General features: G+C 46.7%; 1 protein-coding gene across 4 annotated transcripts in view; it reads left to right on the top strand.

The window, feature by feature from the left end:
* The window catches only part of znf385d (zinc finger protein 385D), a 45954-nt gene that overhangs the window by 1210 nt on the left and 24744 nt on the right, over positions 1-20000 (top strand). For 2 of the 4 annotated variants that reach the window (XR_009939656.1, XM_062538738.1), the window contains exons 1-2: positions 1185-1673; positions 11240-11385. Coding sequence is in view for 2 of the 4 variants with exons in the window: in XM_062538738.1 (XP_062394722.1) it covers positions 1655-1673; positions 11240-11385 (165 nt within the window). In the remaining 2 variants the exon portion in view is untranslated. Of the gene's footprint in view, positions 1-1184; positions 1674-11239; positions 11386-20000 lie in introns of those variants that run through there. The other 2 variants (XM_062538739.1, XM_062538740.1) reach the window with 2 other exon arrangements.

The following is a 20000-nucleotide window of genomic DNA, read 5'->3' on the forward strand; positions in this document are numbered from 1 at the left end:
ATTGAAAACATCTGTGCAATGTAAAATGTCTGCCATTTGAATAGCCTTGGGTGGGGAGGAGAAAAGGAGAGAGAGAGAGAGAGAGAGGGAAGGAGAGAGAGGGGGGTGCAGAGAGACAGAGACACAGAGAGCTCAATGATTTTATGGGGTTTTTTTTTCTTCTTTTTTCAGTTGGGGGTCTTTTTTTGAAATTCAAACTGGAGGCGACTGTTCTGATCCATCCCAAATATGTCGCCGCCTGAGCAACCATGTGCTCTGCTGACGTCATTCAGCAGATGCGCTCGTTTTTTTTTCTCTCTCTTCTCCTGGATTTCTTTTTTTTTCTTTTTTTTGGGGGGTCCTGATGTCTAAGCTTCTCATTTGTAGTCAATAGGTGTGGTGTGGCTTTGTAACGGTCAATGCTGTCTGACCTTCAGCTGGCATTACAGTGAACCAATCAAAGTGGATCTGGGAGAGAGTGGCACACACCGGGGGTGGAGGTCAAGAGTATGCACACGTAGTCAGCAGCCCCTCACACACACACACACACACACACACCTACGCACACACACACACACACACACGCACACACACACATACACGCACACACACAGACACTCTTACATGCGCACACTCACTCATACACATACACACACCAGAAACACAGGCACTCTTACATGCACACACTCACTCATACAATAACATGCATCATACATACGCAAGGCTTTAAGGTGGTGCAAGGGGTTGTGTTACATTCTGCCGTCTCTGCACTTAAAGGCAGAGAGAATAAGTGAGCGAGGGAGAAAGTGAAAGAGAGAGAAAGAGAGAGAGAAGTAAAGAGAGAGAGAGAGAGGGAGTAAGAGAGAGAGAGAGAGAGAGAGAGAGAGAGAGAGAGGGAAGCCCGGTGTAACAGTCAGACAATACAAATGAGCAGCACAGAAACACTCGTGCGCCGGGCGGCTCTCTCGCCGGAGCCTCTGATCGCACCGCGGCTACACGGCAACGAGAGCGCCGCTCGAGGAGGAGTCAGATTACAGCTGGAGAGAAATCACCCCAAGGAGCCAGCGGCTTAGGAGAGGAGGAGGAGGAGGAGGAGGAAGAGGAGGAGGAGGAGGGGGAGGAGGAGGAGGACGAGAGAGAGAGAGAGAGAGAGAGAGGAAGGAGGAGGAGGAGCGGGGGGAGGGTGGTGGGAGAGATACAGTGGTGTGGTGCATGTGTTGGAGAAGTGCTCTCTCACTGAGGCCAGCTCCGCACTCAGTGAAGAAGTGAGAGGTAGAACAGAAAGAGGAAGAGTCGATATGTAGGAGGGGAGAGAGAAATTACTGACAGTAAACAGAGAAAAGAAAGAGAGAGAGAGAGAGAGAGAGCAGTCACAGACTGACAAAGAAGAAAGAGGGAGTGAGAGAGAGGGAGAGAGAGAGGGAAGGAGGGGGGAGAGTAAGCTCCATCAGTGCTGAGACAGTCCGCGTGGTGACACAGCCACACACAGACAGACAGGGAGGGAGCGCGAGAGAGAGAGAGAGAGAGAGAGAGAGAGTCTGAGACCCTCTCTGTCTTTCACACACGCGCGCACACACACACACACACACACACACACATGCGCAGGCAGACTCGCATGGACACGCTGACAGCGGCAGCACGCAGAGGACCTGAAGTTCTGAGAGCGTCATGAGCTATGGAGAGCATGTATCTGGGTGAGTGTGCAACTCGTGCTTTATCTGTGTGTGTGTGTGTGTGTGTGTGTGTGTGTGTGTGTGTGTATGCTGGAGTGTCTGAATGACGGGGCAGGGGTACACGTAACCCAAAAGCTTCTCTGCGCTACAGTGCAGGGAATGGGGTGTGTGTATGCATGTGTGTGTGTGTGTGTGTGTGAGTGTGTGCGCGGGGGGACCACTGTGTTCAATCCATCACAGCGGAGCCAAGTAAAACAGAGCAGACCCACGTGTTGTCTTTTGAAAGTCTCGGGTTTGGGTTTCATCGCCGCATGTTTTATAGACTCTCTGGGGTGTTTATGAGGGAGAGAATCCAAACAAGGGGCGGCAGAGCCCGAGACCAGAAGGGCCAGGGTCTGGGCAGGGGCACCGGGTCTGTTGCTTAAGAGTTCTTTAGATAAAGAGAGATAACGCTGTGTGTGTGTGTGTGTGTGTGTGTGTGTGTGTGTGTGTGTGTGTGTGTGTGTGTGTGTGTGTGTGTGTGTGTGTGTGTGTGTGTGTGTGTGTGTGTGTGTGTGTGTGTGTGTGTGTGTGTGTATGTGTGTTTGTGTCGGTATGTAAGAATGTGGATGCAGCAGAGAAAATCAAGAGCTGTAAAAAAAAAAAGCGCGGAAATAGCATTCGTTTTTTCTGAGGTGTCACAGAATGAAAGGCTGTAATTTTTCTCTTAGATGCTCAGTGTGTGTGTGTGTGTGTGTGTGTGTGTGTGTGTGTGTGTGTGTGTGTGTGTGTCTGAGGGTGGGGTAGGGGAATTTTGGAGGATAGTGTGTCGCTTTAATGAGAGTGAGCTTGACCATGACAGTATGTGGGAATCGTTGACTCGCTGTGCTGTATCCCGTGTGGGTAAATGTTGAAGGAGGTAATCTGACAGCTAAGTGTCAGGTCACTAGAGATGGGTCACAAATGGACTATGACAGGCACCTGTAGTGCATTGAGGGAAGGCTTGAGTGAGTGACTGACTCCAAACAAAATCTTGCACCTCTGAAGTGAGTCCCTCATCACCTGCAAGATTTCCTGCAACATAAGGGGATACCTGATCACGTGCGCAATTTCCTTACCTGCTATTTCTTATTTGCCCATGGCGCGGTGTGAAAAAAAAAAAATCTAATCTCACAAAATCGATTTTCTTCCTTTTAATTACTTTGAAAAATACACCTGACATTTCTGCAGGCGGCGTTTTCGCAAATGGAGCGAAAGATTTTTTTCCAGGGGCAGGACGTTGAGAACATCCGTGCCGACGACAGACGCGAGGCGCTCGGGTTACGCAAGCGCCTGCGAACGGTTTCAGGGATTGGACCGTGCCGGTTTTGGACCGTCTTTTACGCCGTAATGACACATGACTAATGGCAGGGGTATTAGCCGCTCCGAGTGTGCCGTGGTTGTGGTTTTGAGGTGGTTGTCTAAGGGTCGCCCAACATGGCTGTTTCGGTTAACCTCAGATTGCAGAGTAGTGTGGGAAAGTGATTGTTGGATCGTGGCGCTCGGCAGCTGTGCCAACCAGCGGCGTACTCCACCGCGAGAGAGTCACGTGACGCTTCTCGCGTTTACATCATGAAAACAACCTCAAACAAATTGGCGAGTGGCAGCGTTTCAATTTCAGAAACGCATTCGTGTCCACGAGCAGAATATACTGTAATGTGGAAATGTGAACCAAGTCTTCATTTGTGCTCAATTTCAACTGCAACTCAATGAGGGACGACGGAGAACTGGAGAAGTTTCTCATGTTTCTAATGGTTTTCTCATGTTTCTAATGGTCTTTGGTCTGAAAATCCTGTTGCCCTATCTGTCTGCCCATTCAGTGCTTTGCATTGTAATATAGAAGCAGGAATCTATCAGAACACTCTGGTTTTACACTCAATATAGAAACACTAACAGGACTTGTGTGTATATGTGTGTGTGTGTGTGTGTGTGTGTATGTGTGTGTGTGTGTGTGTGTGTGTGTGTGTGTGTGTGTGTGTGTGTGCGCGTGTGTGTGCGCGTGTGTGTGCGCATATTGCTTTACATTTAATAACGGACTTCTGAGACATCGGCATATTTTAGACGTCTTCTATTTTAGACGTCATTCTTTCTGGCGAGATTGTATATTTTCTCTCCCAGAGATAGTGGGGGGAGACAGATGGGGAGAGAAGATTTTTTTTTATCGTTATCATTATTTAATTTCTTTTTTTTTTTTTTTGTCTTGGCTCTGGCGGACTCTGTCCTTGCTCCGTCTGGCCGTGTTGAAGAGAAACGTCGGGATCGGGACGAGTGAAAGTGCGCTGCAGGGGGAGGTGGGCGGCAGTGCTGTGCGGATGTCAATTAATTATTAACGTTCCATCTTTGTCCTCCAGACGTTTTTTTTTTCCCCCCCTCGTGTTCCTGCTCAACACACAACCCCGGGACCAGAAGCTTTTTAGGATGACAGGCACATCGGAGAGCCCAAAACTAGACGCCGCCATGGGCATCTTTCTCGTTTACTCGCTTTCACTATCCCTTGCTCTCTCTCTCCTTTTCTTTCTTTCTTTCTTTCTTTATCTCTCTTTCTCTCTCTCTTTCTTTATCACGCTTTTACTCAGTGGGCAAACATGCACTCAAAAGCATCATTTCAGTTTCTCTTTCTGTTTTGCTCTCTCTCTCTACCCCCCCCCCTCTCTCTCTCTCTCTCTCTCTCTCTCTCTCTCTCTCTCTCTCTCCACACATACATACACACACATATATACACTGTCTCTCTCCTTCTGTCTTATCGCAGCCACACTTAACTGGTGTGTGAGTCACAGATTGGAGTTGACCACCAGCACTCCGAAAGCTTGTTCTGAGGCAGACTGACCTCTGTGCTTGTGGGTGTTGTTTGATGGGATGGAGCTTGGAGGTGTGTGTGTGTGTGTGTGTGTGTGTGTGTGTGTGTGTGTGTGTGTGTGTGTGTGTGTGTGTGTGTGTGTGTGTGTGTGTGTGTGTGTGTGTGTGTGTGTGTGTGTGTGTGTGTGTGTGTGTGTGTGCGTGTGTGTGTGTGTGGATGGGGGGGGGCAGCATCGGACATATGCAGTGCTCTCTCTCTCTCTCTCTCCCTCTCTTTCTCTGCCCCTCTTTCTCTCTCCCTTTCTCTCACTCTCTCTCCCTCTCTCTCTCTCTCTCTCTCTCTCTCTCTCTCTCTCCCTCTCTCCGCTCTGTGCCCTCAGCCAAAAGCTCAGAGCCTGTGCCTCTCTATTCTGGCAGCTGGAGAAACTTATAGATGTGCGTCACTTCAAGCACGGCAGTCTGTCATTACACAGACCCTGCAGGCACCCGGCACACACACACACACACACACACACACACACACACACACACACACACACACACACATACACACTCACTTTACAGACACCTCTCTTCCTTTACATTACCTTGCCTTACTTTCATGGGCAAGTAAATGTGGATAAGGCACGTTTTATTCCCTTGAGCTGTAAAGACAGTGGCAGTAAATTTTGTTTTGACATTTCATAAAATTAATCTACTTTGTGAACTTTTGAAAGGATGCATGTGCGGGACATCTGTTTGGCTTGGCTTGAGTAGGCTCAATCTGTGTGTTTTCTCGGACCGAAGTGGGGGCGTTTCGCCGCTTTGAAAGGGTTAACCAACCCCTTTTAGGAGGTGTATTTGACCTCTGACCCTTGACTTTGAGGAGAGCAGATAGAGTGGGAGAGGTTTGGAGGCTTCGGGTCGTAAAGCGGTGGCCTGCTCTCCAGGTGTCGGCGCTGAGGTCACCTCCGTCGTCGTGGCGGACCTCGCCGGGCCGAGCGAGGCGGTGATTAACGCCATCGCCAGGTTCATGTGGGTGCACGTCTGCGTTTGATGATGTATCGCGCAAGTCCAAAGAGACATGTTTTCAAGTGAGACTGTTTCGGATTTCGGCCTCGCTCACTCATGTCTTGGAATGTGTGCGCTATTTGCTTCACAAAGGGTTTTGGTGTCCTGAAGTAATCGGATTTGCCAGTGAGACGTTTGTTTTTATTTTTTCACGGCACATACTGTGTTACGTACTGCTTTGGTATGGCATGTATAGTCTCAACTGGGCTTGTTTTGAAAGAAGATTACTCACACACACGCACACACACACATACTGTACACAGACACACGTGTACTCACACACTCACACATTCACACACGCACTCACCCACACTTAAACTCGACACTGAGATTGAAAAATGAAAAAAAAAAAATCATGAATTACGAGATGATTAGAGTTGAAGTCCATCCTGTCTGAAAGCATGCTGTCGGCCCACAAATAGACTCTCAGGCCAGAAACCTGAAACATGCGCTCTCTCTCTCTCTCTCTCTCTCTCTCTTTCTCTCTCTGTCTGACCCCACTCTCTCTGTCTCTCTCTCTCTCCCCCATCACTCTCTCTCTCGCTCTCTCTCTCTCTCTCTTTCTCTCTGTCCCCCACTCTCTCTCTCTCTCTCTGTCTCTCTCCCTCTCACACTTTCTACTAGCTTCACACTCTACTAGCTTCATCTCTCGGCAGACTCTCCCCATGACCGGGCCTCCAAGGTTGCGCAAGGTGTTGCACATGTCAGCTTATTAGTGCCTTAACAAGCGAACGCCGCTCGCTCGCCGTCCAAGTCGATATTTATGCGCTGGCCGCGTGAATGCGCTGTAAACCTTTTATGATTGAAGTTCACGAGGAGGTTAGTCGTGGAAAAAGAAAAGAGCGGCAGCCAAAAAGTCTCTGGTGTGATGGCCCATTGCAGCTGTACCGCAGTATTGGATTGCATGTGAATTGAATTGCATCTCTCTCTGTGTGTGTGTGTGTGTGTGTGTGTGTGTGTGTGTGTGTGTGTGTGTGTGTGTGTGTGTGTGAGTGTGTGTGTGTGTGTGTGTCTGTCTGGGCTGGGAGTCCATTGTCCACTGCCCGGTGCACTCCCCTTCCCCGAGCCCTCCAACAATGCTGTCACTCACACGTGTTTTGGCTGCGTCTCGAACGCTGTTTTCCTGACAGCCGCAGAGGCATAATTCACACTTCAGGGAGGGCCCGAGGAGTGAGGGCCGAGGGGTTGAATGGATGGGGGTGGTGGTGGAGGTGGTGTCGGTGTTGGAGTGGGGGTTCCGAGCGTAGGAGGGGAACTGATTGAGGGGGGGGAGGGGGGGGGGGGTGTTAAGGAAATCGAGCTTAAACATGCCCCCTCTTGAACATGCAGGCATGTGGTTCACCCAGGCATGTGGCATTCCAAGACATGGGTGTAACAGTGCCGCTGCGTTCTCCTTCTTTACCCTCCCTCCCCATTCTTTTTATACGACTCGTTCCCTCTTTATTCACCCTCCCATCGCCCGAGGGTCGGAGCAGCAGAGCCATTGTGTGTTTTTATTTGTCTCTGGAGCGGCTGTTTTGATACAAGGCATGCTGCTTTTAAGCCCCATGCTGGCATCGATTTTCTCCCCCCCCCCCTTTTTTTTCTGCGCGCTTGGACGGGCAGTTGTCCTATGGTTCCCATTAACGGCTTTCTATAACTTGCGGTGTTTTGGAAGTATGTGGCCCGTGCGCCCATTCACTGATGCTGGTGTTGAAACGGCCTCTCTGCTGTTTTTAATTCAGGCCATGTAACTGCACCCCCCCCCACCACCACCACACACACACACACACACACAACTCTCCCCTCTCTTTACTTTACAGGCTCTTACTCATACGATAATAAAAGCGAGTAAAGCTATTTACTTTTGTTTCTCCCAGCGGCTTTTTTTTTTTGCGTCTCTCCTGCTCTCTCCGTCTTCCGTCCATGCTTCTCCTCCGGTGCTCCAGTTCCACGGCGCTCATTCAGCCCGTGTAATTATCAAGTCCTCCCCTGACGTTAATGACTGCGTTAGAGCAGGGGGGGGGGAAACGAAAAAGGAGGATGACTCACGTGGCACTCAGAAGATGAAAGGCTTGACTTTTTACTCGTATTTAGAATAAAATGCTTGTTTCCTTTTTTTGCTGTTTTTTTTTGTCATTTGCATGCAACTGACTCTTTTGTACAACAGAAATCGAAACAAGCATTGTATTACTTCAAATGCATGTACAGTAAGACACTCCATGGGAGGGGGGGGGGGGCAATTGTTAGCAATTCTTCACTGTTAAAAAGTAACTGATCCTATTTACTCAAAATAATTGTGGTAACAATTTCCACCTATTTGTTTTTAAATAAATTGTACTCAGATTTTCCATGTGTCCTTTACTATAATAACGTAACATATTATGTAAAGTGTACGTGGATTTTCTACACTGTAAAACCCAATTTGTTGATAAAAAAGCATTATTCCTCATGTGAGGTTTGAACTCACAACCTTCAGATTACAAGACACAGGACCTACCATGGCTTCAGCAGATGTCAGAGCAGAGAGCTCATTTTCAACTTGACAGTGTTTCAACTTTGATTTTGAAGTCAACTCAATAGCAATTCAATTCAATTCAATTAAAAAAAACTTTATTTATCGCTGAGGGGCAATTTCTCCATGCAGGCATAGTGACATATAAGATACACAACATATAAGACATATAAGACAGGACAAACGGAAGAACAGGACAGGCAGGGGTGTGCGTGTATGTGTGTGTGTGTGTGTGTGTGTGTGTGTGTGTGTGTGTGTGTGTGTTGGGGGGGGGGGGGGGGGGGGGGGGGGGTGTAAATTGGTAAATTATGGTCCTACAGTAACTGGAGCAGTTAGGGATTATGGGTAAGTGTTAGTTTCTTGTATATAATATTTATTCTCTTTATTGTGGCTTTTTAGGATGTCTACAGTATGTCATAGAACAACTAATGAGCAAAATGACAGTGTAAGGGATTTTCCGAGTATTGTCAGGACTACCACTGAGGAGAAGACCATTATAAAATATATGGACATTCTAGAGAGTAGACATACTTCTTCTTGGGTGCGGTGCGAAATGGGCTAATATATGGTGTTATTGCATTGCAAGGAGTGTTTTCTGGCAGTGCAGGGGCCTTAGACCAACCCCTCCCCCTGCTTACACTGAACCAACTGAAATAGTAGTTGTGAAGGAAGTTGATATTGATGCACATCAATTTGTGCACACATGTTCCTTTTTGGCTCAAAATAACCCTATAAGCTTTTACAGACTGCACATCATCAGTACTGGGATACTGAAATTTGACTTGAGCATGCAATCTGCAAAGAGTTATATTCTATGCAGGATTGAGTTGTTGTGGATGGTCATCTACTTGATGGTTTGTGGCACCAATAAACAATTACATGATAACATGACCACAACAGTATAGCCTTTCTTGTCACTGTCACTCAGTTGTATTTTATTTCAAGATAACATTTCAGTAAGGTTTTATATGTGATATATTTAAGAATATGTTGACTGGGACTGTGGCATTCTGGGAACAAAATCTACATGTGAAACTCATAAAACTTGAGTTTGCAGAACTCAAAAATCTTTGTAAACTCAACCACACACTTGACAATGTGAGCTGATAAAGTATTATTTACTCAGAAAAAACAAGTTGCATTTACTTAAAAACCATGAGCTAATTAAGTATAATGAACAAGTTCACTGTTCACTTAAAAAGTGTAAGCTTATTACAGTAAATGTTACTTACTCAGAATATACAAGCTGTGTTCACTTAAAAGGAGTGAGTTTGCATACAATTTTGAAGTATAGTCAACTTGTCAAAATGTACAGTGTTATAGTAAAGGACACTTGGAAAATGTGAGTACAATTTGCCTAAAAATGTACCTAAAGGCATTAGGTGGAAATTGTTACCACAATAATTTTTCGTAAATAGGGTCAGTTATTTTTTTCCAGTGTTGCATATAATATGTAATGTAATAATATATAAATTAATAACCATATATTATTGTTGAAAAACCATGACAAAAGGATGAGAAGATTGTCAGTCATCTCTCTCATCTAATGTCCGTTTGACAAGTCTGTTTGTAAGCCATTGTGGTCGTACCATCCTCGCACCCACAAGACAAATCATCTTGCAAGTGAATGTGGCGCCAGTTTGATGCAACCGTGGCTGTGAGTTTTCATACGCGTGTGTATGTACATTTCAGTCAGTAGTAGCTGCTGTTGAAAACCTACACTTGGAGATGTGCTCTGGGTTAATGGAAGCACTTCAGTGCGGATTAGCACACTTGTGAAAAAGTGCAATGTTTTCCTGAAATGTTCTCATGTTCTCATGTGAGCCATTGCCAGGTTTATTATTGGCTACAGGGTCTAAACAATTATGTGGATTCTTTTTAAAAACAAAGGATTAACCTTTTCTGTGATTAAGGTATAATCAAAAACATATTTTTAGGTACAATGTGCTTAATTACTTGATTGCTTGATTGATTATAATATGTGACCATTCATAGCGAAATCAGTCGTTTTGCGCACAACGTTATTTTGAGAAAATCAACAATAACAAACTTCCGGGTTAAAATGTTGAATTTCACGTTTTCGCCTCATTCGACTGTATACAGTCTACAGTTTCATATCGTGAACGCATTTCACGGAAAAACATACGTTTTGACTGTTAAACCCGGCGAAGATTCAACACATTTGCTGTCATTCCCGTTGTGCACGCGCTGCTTAAAAAGGTGATTTCTCCTCTTCTGGCATATCGTGACAGGAGAACCATGCCAACTTTGGATGCTGTTATCTTAGCGATAGTTTGTGTGATACCCTCGATATAGATATCGTTGGAAAGCTTAGTTTATGGCCGTTCACGTGAGCACAATAACTTAATTTAATTAATTTTACCGAAACGACTGGTTCCGCTTTACAGGGTCACATATAAGGGTTTTAGACCAATGCATTTCTTATGGAGGTAGACTCACAAACATATGACACAGATCTGTAATGTTTTTTTTACCTGTTATAACACGTAGGCCTACTTCCCTACGTGCATTGTACTAATCAAGTAATTAACTATTAAGTACAAACACACACACACACACACACACACACACACACACACACACACACACACACACACACACACACTAACACTTGATGGGGCCACCGGCTCTTTCTTATTCTGATGTTTGTCTTTCTTTTATCGTTCTGATGTGGTGTGTTTTGTACTTGAGACTCACTGATGGCCATCGTCATCATAATAATGCATAATGGATGCATTCACGGTGCATGGCACCACACAATACATAATGTATGAGTCTTAGGTCATGTGTATTGGGCATTATAGAGTAAATGCTTAATACACTCTGCATAATGCTTTTCGGTGCAGGACATCGATGGCAGTAAATGGCAATAAACATATGCTTAATAAAGCATGATGTTATGTCTAGCTAACAAGGCATTATTTATCTTACCAGGCATTATGCATTTATTATATTATAAATGAACACAGTGGGAAGTGTGTATTCACGGAAATACACCTTCCTCTTTGTTATTCATAAGAGAGTACTTAAAATATTTTCATTTTAAGTATATCCAATATTTCTCCCAGTGTGGCCTGAATTTCTGCCTTACTCCAGCATGTTTCTGTGTGTGTCTGTCTGTGTTTGTATGCTTGTATGCTTGTGTGTGTGTATGTGTGTGTGTGTGTGTGTGTGTGTGTGTGTGTCTGCTTCTGTGTGACTAATGCAGGTAACACATGTCAGGGCACCCTTCTGCCCACCCTGATGCGGCCGCCCCTCCCCACTGCCATGCAGTCTGCCCTGGGCATTAAGCAGTTCCTGCCCTTCTCCCTCGAGCCCCCGTCAGGGGTCAGTCTCTTCCCCAGCTTCAGTGCGGTAAGTGCATTCTACCCACACGCATCCATCCAACCACACACACACACGCACACACACACACACACACACACTCATACACATCCACCCCCCCCCCCCCCGACACACACACACACACACGGACACACACTCCAAACACCCCCCCCCCCACATACACAGACTCATACACACACACGGACACACACTCACGCTGACATTCTCAGAGGTACACCGCAGAATTGCAAATGTGTTCCAGGCCAGACAAGGGAGCATAAAGATTAGGCTCAAATTACTGGAAATGGCTTTATGTGCGCAAGAGAATTAAAACAGCCCACTAAGGTGATAGATCCCCGGCAAGCCTTCACAGAGTACCATCCACACGCCTCTCGCCGAAGAACAAGTCTTGATAAAGATGGCTAAGGCTATGTTTGATGTTGAAATAACCCACTGGTGGAATATGACTCCGTAGAAAGTACCACACCATAATCTGGCCTGCATGCAAGTGTGTTGTGTGACTGGGGGCAGCTGTAGGGAGATGAGTTTGAGTGAATGGGAAAGGTGGTTGTGTTTTAGTGCAGCTCAGAATTCTCCATCTGAGCTGTGCTTTGTCAGGGCTGTCAGTTCTGAGCTCAGGGGGTCCTTTTTTCAGAGAGCCCATAAAAACTGAGTTGTATATCTGGATGACGATTTAGTTGTTTTGAGCAAAACGTCATCCGCTGGATTCCCAAAGAGCTCAAAACACGAGAATGCGGACACGCCACTTTGTCCGCCGATATAAACACTTCCATGTTGTTGTTACACGGACCACGTTTCGGTCCTCATAGTCTCTGTCAGATTCCCACCACCTCTCACCAATCATATCATTGCTTTCACCGCGGCATTACGCGGCACAGATGTTTCTCGGCTCGTGCGGCGTGAGCCGAGGGACCTGCGGTATCACAGCCGTGCTGAAACGCTGAAGCGTTTACATTCTCAGAGGGGAAGATGTAGCCGAGAAGCTGATACAGTACACTGCAATGCTGCAAGTTGCTTTTGTTTGATTTTTTAAAACAATGCTCAGCGCTGGCGAAAGATTGTTGATGGTTGATCTCAGCAGCGAGTTAAATACACCCATCCTTCAGGGCTACTGAAGCAACACTGTGGATAGACTGGAGCAGTGTATTTCACCACTTTGACTTTCCTTATTGCAGTGCCAGGAATGCATGAGCATCAGATTTGAGTCATATTGCTGATGGGCTTTCATGCCTTTTGTTGTGACAGGGCAGTGAGGAGAGTGACAGGAAGTGGGTTGGAGAGAGAGAGATACTGTAGGGTGGGGTCAGGAAATGACCCGGGCCCAACTCAAACGCTGGTCCCCGTGGTCAATTGGAATCGTATGTGCTATAAACACTGTAAGATGTGTTTTGAGTCTTGATGTTTTTGTGTGCACATACATAGAGAATGCATAGCTAGAGATCCATGAGGTAGAGGGCTCACTGAAATGAACTACAAGTGGTCTAAATCTAAATGGATAGGATTGAACGTTATGTTTCGATGGAATGAGCGGCTCCAGTTAAGGCAGCGGTGTGGCTGTTGGTCTGCAGGTGTTGGAGAGGGGCTGTGGGCCGTGAGTGGGAGTTTGACAGTGTGTGGATGACTGAGTGCATGGAAAGAGCCTCCACTGGGGTCAGAGGTGAAGAGAGGGCAAGGGTCCTTTACGGGACAGGGGTCAAGGTTCATCGGCTCTCTTCACGGTGTGTCACACACTGGCCAGCATGCTAAGCCTCGGCCACATCTTCTAAATTATCCTCTTCTCCTCCAAAACCCGTTACGAGTTCACGCATGACCCCGTGACCTGACCACGATTAGATGTTTGTTTTTTTCTCCGTTTGCGCCTCTTGTTTTGCTCCGTCCATACACAACACCTTCATGCGGCAAACACGGCGTTGACAACCTCTTTGTTTTCAACTTGCGTAATCGCTCATCGTGCTTTTTGAAAGGGAGAGAGAGAGAAAAAAAACTTACAAATCCAGGGGAGAAGAAAAGTGCCACAGCTGTGAGGAAAGTTCTAGTAAAAAGTCTGAAGTGCGTTCTCTAGCCCTCCGCTCTGGCTCTAATCTGTCATTTACAGACTTTTCCTCACATAATGAGTCATGTGCTGGGAGTGCTCCAACACATGGGAAGCTGATACAGGATTAGTATGCCATAATCTCCCTGCACTGCCCAACCAATCTCTCTCTCTCTCTCTTTCTCTCTCTCTCTCTCTCTCTCTCTCTTTAATTTTCTCTCTTTCTCCCCTATCTCTCTCTCTTTTTAATTTTCTCTCTTTCTTCCCTATCTCTCTCTCTCTCTCGCTGTATTTCTCTTTCTCTTTCTTGTTCTGTCTCTCTTTTCCTCTCTCTAGCTCTCATTTTGTCTCAATCCACCCCAATCCCCTCTGCACCCCCTCCCACTCTCTCTCTCTTCCCTTCTCTCTGTTCCTCTCTATCTCTGAATCCTTCGCTGTCTCCCAGCCTCTCTCTCTCTCCCTCTCTCTCTCTCTCTCTCTCTCTCTCTCTCTCTCTCTTTCTCTCTCTCTCTCTCTTTGTTTCTTCTAGGATTGCCTGTCTCTCAGCAACTGCCCCGCTCTCTTCAAAGTTAGAACACTGAATGACTCTGTAAATGCGCTCACCCTCAAGTGCCATTATTTCACTCTTCAGAGGCCTGCCTGCCTGCCTGCCTGCCTGCCTGCACATGGCTGGGAAGCTATGTGCTGTGTGTCTGATAACAACATCTTGGTGGAGTCACTGCTAGTAGTGCTACGTGCAGATGGTTGATTTCTTTGTGTATGTGAGAAAGAGAGAGCTGTGTGCATGGCGGTGGTGTGTGTGTGTGTGTGTGTGTGTGTGGTTGGGGCAGTTGTGGATGTTGCAAGTGTAGGCGTTGTGGGTGTTTTTCCGTGTGTTCTATGACTACTGTAGGTGTTATGGGTGTTTTTTTATGTTTTTATGTGCAGTATTTCTTTCTCTCATCATTGTGTGTGTGTGTATGGGTGTGATAGAAAGAGAGAGAGAGAGAGAGAGAGAGAGAGAGAGAGAAAGGGAGAGAGAGACAAATGGAGAAAGAGAGAGAGAGAGAGAAAGACCATATACAGGGAGGAAACAATGAGGTCAGGCCATAATGCGTTGCCTCAAAGGTGTGCTAAACATTTACCGACTCTAATACATAAAACTAAGGAGTCTTATGGATTATGGCAACATTATTTTTTCCACCTCAGTTATACCTCCATGATTAAATTTACTGCACTAGCGTGATTTTTTCCAAATTGGGCACGTAGACGGCAGACCCACTGACAGAAAGGGGATCCACACACACACACACACACACACGTTGTCTTTTTTGTCATTACCTGAATAACCTTTCGATTGAAGGCCTGTTCATTCCAGTTAGTGGACTTGTGTGGTTAAGCATGCAATGCCTAGTTTTGTGAGGCTCTGCGAGATGCATTATTTAGCCAGAATTTAGCTCGGCTCGTTTGAGAAAGAAAAGGGGGCCGAGCAGTGATAGCGATAGTGTCGGCGCTCACAGGATGTGACAATCAGATTAACCGAGGAGGAGGAAGCAGAGGAGAGAGTCGGCTGATGTGGTGCAGAGGTGAGGGTGAGGGAGAGGGAGGGGGAGAGGGAGGGAGAGGGAACTTTCGATTAGCAGCACCACCAAGGCGCTATGTGGGTGGTGGCGGGTGGATTTGCAACAGACAGGCAGAGAAAGAGAGAAGCCAGAAGAGGAGAGGGTGGAGTGGGAGATAGAGAGGGAGAGAGGGAGAGAGAGAAAGGGGCGAGAGAGGTGAGCTCGGGCCAGTGACACTGCACGTCAGCCAGAGCCCAATGAACAACTGAAGCAGTTTTCAGTTAAGGCTTTTCACTCGAGCTGAAATGCCATTTATCTTGCCCGAAGCCTACATTTGTCTTTGAGAAACAATACAAACTCTATTTCCTCTGTAGAGCAATCAGCATTGTGAGCTATCGATTTCTCCTCGTGCGGCTCGGCGGGAAAATTGCTTTGGAGTGGCGGACGGAGACAGACACATGGGGCCCTGCCGTCCACACTCCCCCAAACACCCCCACCCCGTGCCCCCCCACCCTGAGTCTCCCAGCAGCTGTAATGGACATTTGCCTCAAAAGGTTTGGGCGGAAATAAGTCTAGCGCTTCACTTCATGCACAAGTATGATATATACGTTTGTGCTGTTCTTTCCTTCGTCTGCCTCCTTGCTTTCCTAGTTGACTTGGTTGGCGGAGCGAAGCACTATCAGGAATTGAGTGCGAGGGTTTGATGCCCAGTGGGAGTGTGCATACGGAGATAATGTATGCGTTATCGGCTTGGCTAAGCTGCTTTAGATGCAGGCGCATGCTAAGTGTAAATTTCTTGATGACAAATGTGGCAGCCTTGGTGGAATGTGTGTTTTTATGCAAATCTAATGGCTGATGGTGAGAGCCGCTGTTGAATTTTGCATTTTTAGGCTGTACACCCTCATCATAGTGCCTTATAATATGAATAGACTGCAGCAGAGCTCATAATTGACTGGGAAATTAAGAAAAAGCCAACTGTTTTAAAAGACAAAGAATCAGGGTTAACATGGGCTTTAGAATTAAGATGGAGCATCGGTGGAGGATGGAAATAGTCCTGAATAGCCGACAACTGCTGGAACAGAATGTCTGCCAATTTCTTAACTAACGGACGGCAGGATCGGAGCCACAGAGGATATTTGCCGCCCCCCCAGCCACCCACCCCCCTTGTCTCCCTCCTCTCTGTCTTTGCTCACTGGCGCAATGATGTTTTATTAGCTGGAGATTTGCCAGCGGCCTTTCTCTTTCGGTATGCACAGATAATACTTGGGAGCTTAAACTGATTTTTATGGGGATGTTTTTGTGCCAGTAAGTCTGTGCAACAGGACGTTGATAAGCATTTTTACTGCTCTGCTTAATTAAAAACAGCAAAATTCTGCAGATGTAAAATTACTGGTAAAATAGAGACGTTGGACCTGAGATAGTCGGTGTATTATTTTCTGTTTAGGAATGTTTTCATCCCAAAAGAAAATAGAAATGTGGCAGGCAGCCTTTCCCTCTACTAGCTTAAGCGCCATCAATAATATTGTTTTCCACTGAATACGGTTGTTAATAATACAAAAGGTACTCTGCCACTGATGGCCTCGCGATGATTATGATATTATTCAGTGTCAGCATATGGAATGCGATTTCCGATAAATCACTTTTAGCAGGTCACACCCACATACACTCACATTGACGCCAGTCGTGTTTTTGACCTTGGGAATTACGGAGCCTTGGATCGGAATTTCTTTCGATGCAGGGGGGGTTAGCCTGGAACAGATTGATCACAATTTTACTGACAAAACGCATAAAGCACACTGAAAGCACCCCTGCCAATGGCTTATGTGAAAGCACTATGTGTAACCCAACTCTCTGGGACGTCAGTTGCTGACGGACGGTGTTGACGGCTGTATGGCCTGGCACTCCGTCTGCCAGGAGACAGCTGGCTCTTTGCACCTGCACCATCTTTTCCTCTGTCTCCCTCCCCATCCCTCTTTCTCGCTCTCTCTCTGTCGAGACCTGTGCTCTAATGAAAAGCATGTTTGCCGCTGCAGGAAAGGAGGAGAAGGAGGGGTAGAGAGAGAGAGAGAGAGAGAGAGAGAGAGAGGGAGAGAGAGAGAGTTGGTCTAGCCCCAGAGGTACAGGAGATTAGCTGGCTGGGCGTTTTAAGGGGAGGACGTCATTGTTTCAAATGGTCAGCTGCAGGGCTCAAGTTCGGCTGGAGTCTTTTTGCGAGCACCTGGGCCACACCCAATCCCTCTCCCCACTCACGCCACCCCCCCACCCCCCTACCCCCACGCCTCCTGCACCCCACCCCACACTTCCCCTCCCAATATCCGCTCCCCTCTGTGTGTGTAGACAAGGCTTACGACCTCAAGCTCAAGCACGGGGTGCCTCTGAGGTCACCACTCGGGCCTGTTCTTGTTTGAGGGAGCCGCGAGTGCAGAGCACATTGGGAGGAGGGCTCACGTTTTCTTCTCCCATCAGCTTGAGACATTGTTTTTTCTCCCCCACGCAAGGGAGACCTTTCCAAACATTATATGTCTGTGCGCTGAAGGGACTTGGACAAACTGTTCAAGCTGTCATCCATTTTTTGCGATCTGGCAGGTACCAAACTGTGCCATGGAATGAGAAACCTTTGTGTTCATGTCGTCTAGTTCAAAATCCACGTGTTCCTATTCTGTTGATTTTTTTTTTCACTTTTTTTCAATTCATTTGCTCCATAATCTTTGGCTTGTCGTGCTTTCACTTTTCTGGTTTCTCATTACAAAATGATCAATCTTATCCAATACCCATTAAGAACATTTTTAAAAAGATAAATTACCTCATCTCTTAACCCACTGAGCCCATTACAGCATTCTTCCTCCATCTACCCCCCTGCCCTCAATACCCCCAAAAGCTACATTGAATTCTTGGAATTATTCATTGGACTTTGGAGTTGTAGATTTTCATGGAGTTGTGCTCAGCTAAACCAAGGAGAACATTGCTCATCATTACAAAATGCAGTTAATGCTACTATTACCTCAAGGTCTGTCCACCTCCCCCCTGCCCTCTCACTCCACTCCACCCCACCCCACTCCCCCAGCTTCTCTGAGCATTATCCCGCATTCAATAATTGTGTAGTTTTTTTTTTCTTTTTAGGTTTTTGCCCTGTAGCCTACTGTATGTGGGCAGCAGTGGTAGTAGGGTGACTGGCAGGTGGTGGTGATTACGAGGTGGTCAGGAGTGAGGCTGAGTAGGGAGCGCTGTGGCACTGTGTGGGCCGCCCAGTGGCACCCGTGGGTGCAGGAGAGCGCAGATCCAGGGTGCAGAGAAGGGAGCGAGCGGCTGGTTTTAACACGTCGCTTACTGTAATTGCTGTTTGTAGACTGAAGGTTCCAAAAGTCAATATGACAAAACTTCCCTTTAGCAACTGTAGAGAAATAACGGAATACTGTCAGTTGTTTGGTTGCATGGTTAACCGCATCAGCACAGTATCTTCTCAATTCTGCAGTTGGAAACTTGATATATATGCAGGTGTGTATGCTGACAAAGTTTAGGAGATAGAAGTTAAGTCTGTTATTTTTTGGTATCCTACTTTTTATGAAGCTCTGAGCTGCATTGTGTGTGTGTGACTGTGTGTGTGTATGTATGTGTGTGTATGTGTGTGTGTGTGTGTGTGTGTGGAGGGGGGGGGGGGTCTGGCTATCTCTCCGGCAACAGTCCTCTCTTCCTCTCTCTCTCTCTGTCTCTCTCTCTCGCTCGCTCTCTTTGTGCCTCAGGTGTTCTCACCTGGGCCAGGCCCCATGGCATGAATGGTGGCGTTTGGGGAGAGGATGTAACACAGTTTCATATCAGCAAGGCACAGCCAGAGACAGGCTTCCTCTCTGGCACTGCGATAAAAGGTCTTCAGCTGCCTGTCACACAGCATGGGGTGCTCCTTGCATTCAGTATGGGGCCCTTTGTCTCTACGTGTGTGTCTCTATGTGTGTGAGAGAGTGAGAGTATGTGTTCATGTGTGTGTGTGTGCGTGTGTGTGTGTGTGTGTGTGTGTGTGAGAGAGAGAGAGAAAGAGAGAGAAAGAGTATCTGTTTATGTGTGTGTGTGTGTGTGTGTGTGTGTGTGTGTGTGTGTGTGTGTGTGTGTGAGTGTGTGGACTCAAGGGGAGGGTGTTCAGTCGGCAGGTGAGGGTCTGTGTCATCTCGATAGTGCCAGTGCAGTGCAGAGTAGATTCTACACCCATCAACTGTGCCCCCCCCCCCCCCCCCCCACCAACACCACCACCACCACCACCACCTCTTCCCATCTCACTGCAGATACTGTATCAGTTGCCTCAGACCACCTCTTCTCCCTCTGCACTCAGAGTTGAGGAAATCTCATGTTTGAACTGGACTCACAATGCTAGCCAAAAGCTAACATATCAGCCAGCATAGACATAAAAATAAACAACTTAGACTTGGAACTCACCATATCCGTATCCCTGCATCAGGAACAGCAGGGCAAGAAACGTAAAAAACACCTTTGCAGTTACTAAATTATGAGACCACTTGAAAAAAATGAGGGGGAAAAAAAACGATAATCTAAACGAGAGCAGTAAATGGAGATGTTATGTGCTTTTTATTCAAGTCACTGTCAGGGAGAATTTCCTCTGCGCTGCGGACCCCACCCAGTGAGTCATTGTGTGTTCTGGGGCCCTCTCCAAAGTGCCAGTCTCTCCCTCTCTCTCTCTCTCTCTCTCTCTCTCTCTCTCTCTCTCTCTCACAGGCTCCTGCTCTGTTTTAGCCCCTGCTGTGAAAAGCAACAATGGTTCAATCCAAACAAGGCCTCAACTACATTAGCTCTGGCATCTTAATGGTTGCAGAGAGCAGACTCAGTCATCAGTGCCTCTGAAAAGAAATGGCCGTTATACCTACAACAAATCCATAAAAAAAAGTTCTTTTTTTTCCAAAAATGTTTCCAGATCGGTTGTTAAACTAGAAGAAGAAGGAATAGAATATCAACCATATATGGCAGCCGTTGAGTCAGGTCTTTGAAGTTGATGCCCATGAAATGATTTCTGCTGTGTTGGGAACAAACTCAGAAATGTTGAAGAT

Source organism: Sardina pilchardus, chromosome 6, assembly GCF_963854185.1.
Source record: "Sardina pilchardus chromosome 6, fSarPil1.1, whole genome shotgun sequence".
Classification (NCBI taxonomy): domain Eukaryota; kingdom Metazoa; phylum Chordata; class Actinopteri; order Clupeiformes; family Clupeidae; genus Sardina; species Sardina pilchardus.